Source organism: Psammomys obesus, unplaced genomic scaffold (genome assembly GCF_907164565.1).
Source record: "Psammomys obesus unplaced genomic scaffold, mPsaObe1.curated_primary_1811, whole genome shotgun sequence".
Classification (NCBI taxonomy): Eukaryota; Metazoa; Chordata; class Mammalia; order Rodentia; family Muridae; genus Psammomys; species Psammomys obesus.
Genome location: NW_026596149.1, coordinates 17,056,209 through 17,057,937, shown reverse-complemented (window position 1 = coordinate 17,057,937; position 1,729 = coordinate 17,056,209). Strand labels below are relative to the sequence as shown.

Here is a 1,729-nt window from a genome sequence, read left to right as displayed (position 1 = left end):
AAAGCTGTGATCTGTGGGAATTCTGAGCAAGGGTTTTTTTCCACTCTTCTTTTAGTGAAGGAAAGCCTGAGTTCAACCACATTAGACACCTTATCACTCCTCTTTCTCCTTTTTTCCTCTGTGGAACTTTTTTTTTTTTTTTCTGTTGTTGATAATTTATTGTATTTTTGTACTAAAAATAGATATTTTTATTTTGTCTATTATACAAGGCACTTTCAAATATAAATCATATACAATATGTAGATAGAAAAGGAAGTATAAATGTATAAATACAATTTTACATATATATAAAGTCACTGAGTTTAATTTTTGTCATGAATTCTATACAAAAGTGTTCATTGGCTCAATATCTCTTCTGTCTCTCTCTGATCTCTTCTAATACGTGCAAAGTAGCAACAGCCGAGTCTTCAGGAGCTCGAACGCTGCCGTTTTCTTCACAGACATCTCCTGTACCAGAGAAGCCTTGGAGTGCAATAAGAGCCTCGGGTGTATTGCTAATCCCTGTAAACTGTAAACCAAGGAAGGAAACAGAAAAGAGAGTCTAACAGATGAGCTGTTTTGAGTTAATGTCGTAGTAAAGTTAGAGGCCTTTGTAAAGACCATGAGACTCCCAAGAGAGCTCAAGCTGCTTGCAGTTTGGGAAATTGGCTTCTGTGCTGAGCCAGGAGGAAGGGTGGTGTCCTTCTTGGTGCTGGAGAGCCAGGTGTGCATATGGGAGGCACCCAGGCATAGTAAAACAGTTTATACCAGAGACTTATGTTATCACAGTAGGCTTTCTCCTGGTGCCTGGCTCTCTGTGTCCAAGTGCTCCGTAGCTAACACAGAGCTGCCTTCACATCGCCCCTCAGCTGGGCAGGTTTCCCTGAGTTTCTGAGGTCACATGGTTAGGCTCCTGTGTCTTCAACATTGCTGCTGGTCCTCACAGTCATTGGTACTGCTTCCATGGTTTCCACCTCAACACCATGTGGCTGAGAAGTTTGTCTGTAAAGCAGTTCATTCAGAGATTTTGAAACAAGGACAGGGCCACTCCTCAGTCAACGTATTTCTCATTAAACATGTATGTCCAGTACTGAGTAGGCTACATTAGCAAACATCAGCCCTGCTTTCAGAGGTCTGTGTTGTCTAAAGATTAGGAAAACTTGGACTACCCAAATATGCAGATAGCAAGAATTTTAATCCTATTTAAAATATATTTTCAACCTCACCATCCATCCACTGGAGGTTTACAAATGTTGCTGGAAGAAATCATACCACCTCACCCTTAGCCCCAGCTCTACCAGTCCTCTGCTAAAACCCAGCATGAATAGGAAAGAATGGAGAGATGATACTGGGACCTTGGCTAGACCACGATTGATGATATTGATGAAGGTGGCTGGATATCAGTGAAGCTTTAAAAACAGTTCTTAGCATTTAACATTAAAAAGGGAGAGGCTCTGTTCTTTCTGGCCATGTCTGTGTTTCTACCCATCTTGGAGTTCCCTCGATTTTTAGGCCCTAAGTATCTTGGTCAGTGCTGTCTTCCATGGCTTCTATAATATCTTCTTAGGAATAACATCTTTTCAAGCCATGATTAAGGAAGCAGTTTTGTGTGAGACAGACACCAATCAGAAATCTAGGTCTGCTCAACAAAAACCAGTCTGTTAAATAGCAAATCTACCCATCATCCAGTTTGTTAAAAAAAAAAGAAGAAGAAGAAGAAGAAGAAGAAGAAGAAGAAGAAGAAGAAGAA

The 1,729-nt window shown here is 40.5% G+C and overlaps 1 protein-coding gene across 4 annotated transcripts in view; it reads right to left on the bottom strand.

Annotated features, from left to right (window-relative positions):
* Window positions 1-203: 203 nt before the first annotated feature.
* Il15ra (interleukin 15 receptor subunit alpha) overlaps window positions 204-1,729 on the bottom strand; it is a 27,127-nt gene continuing 25,601 nt past the window's right edge. For all 4 annotated transcript variants that reach the window (XM_055593915.1, XM_055593917.1, XM_055593918.1 and 1 more), the window contains one exon: window positions 204-981. In XM_055593915.1, the coding sequence (XP_055449890.1) occupies window positions 885-981 (97 nt within the window). In that variant the 3' untranslated portion in view covers window positions 204-884. The remainder of the gene's footprint in view (window positions 982-1,729) is intronic.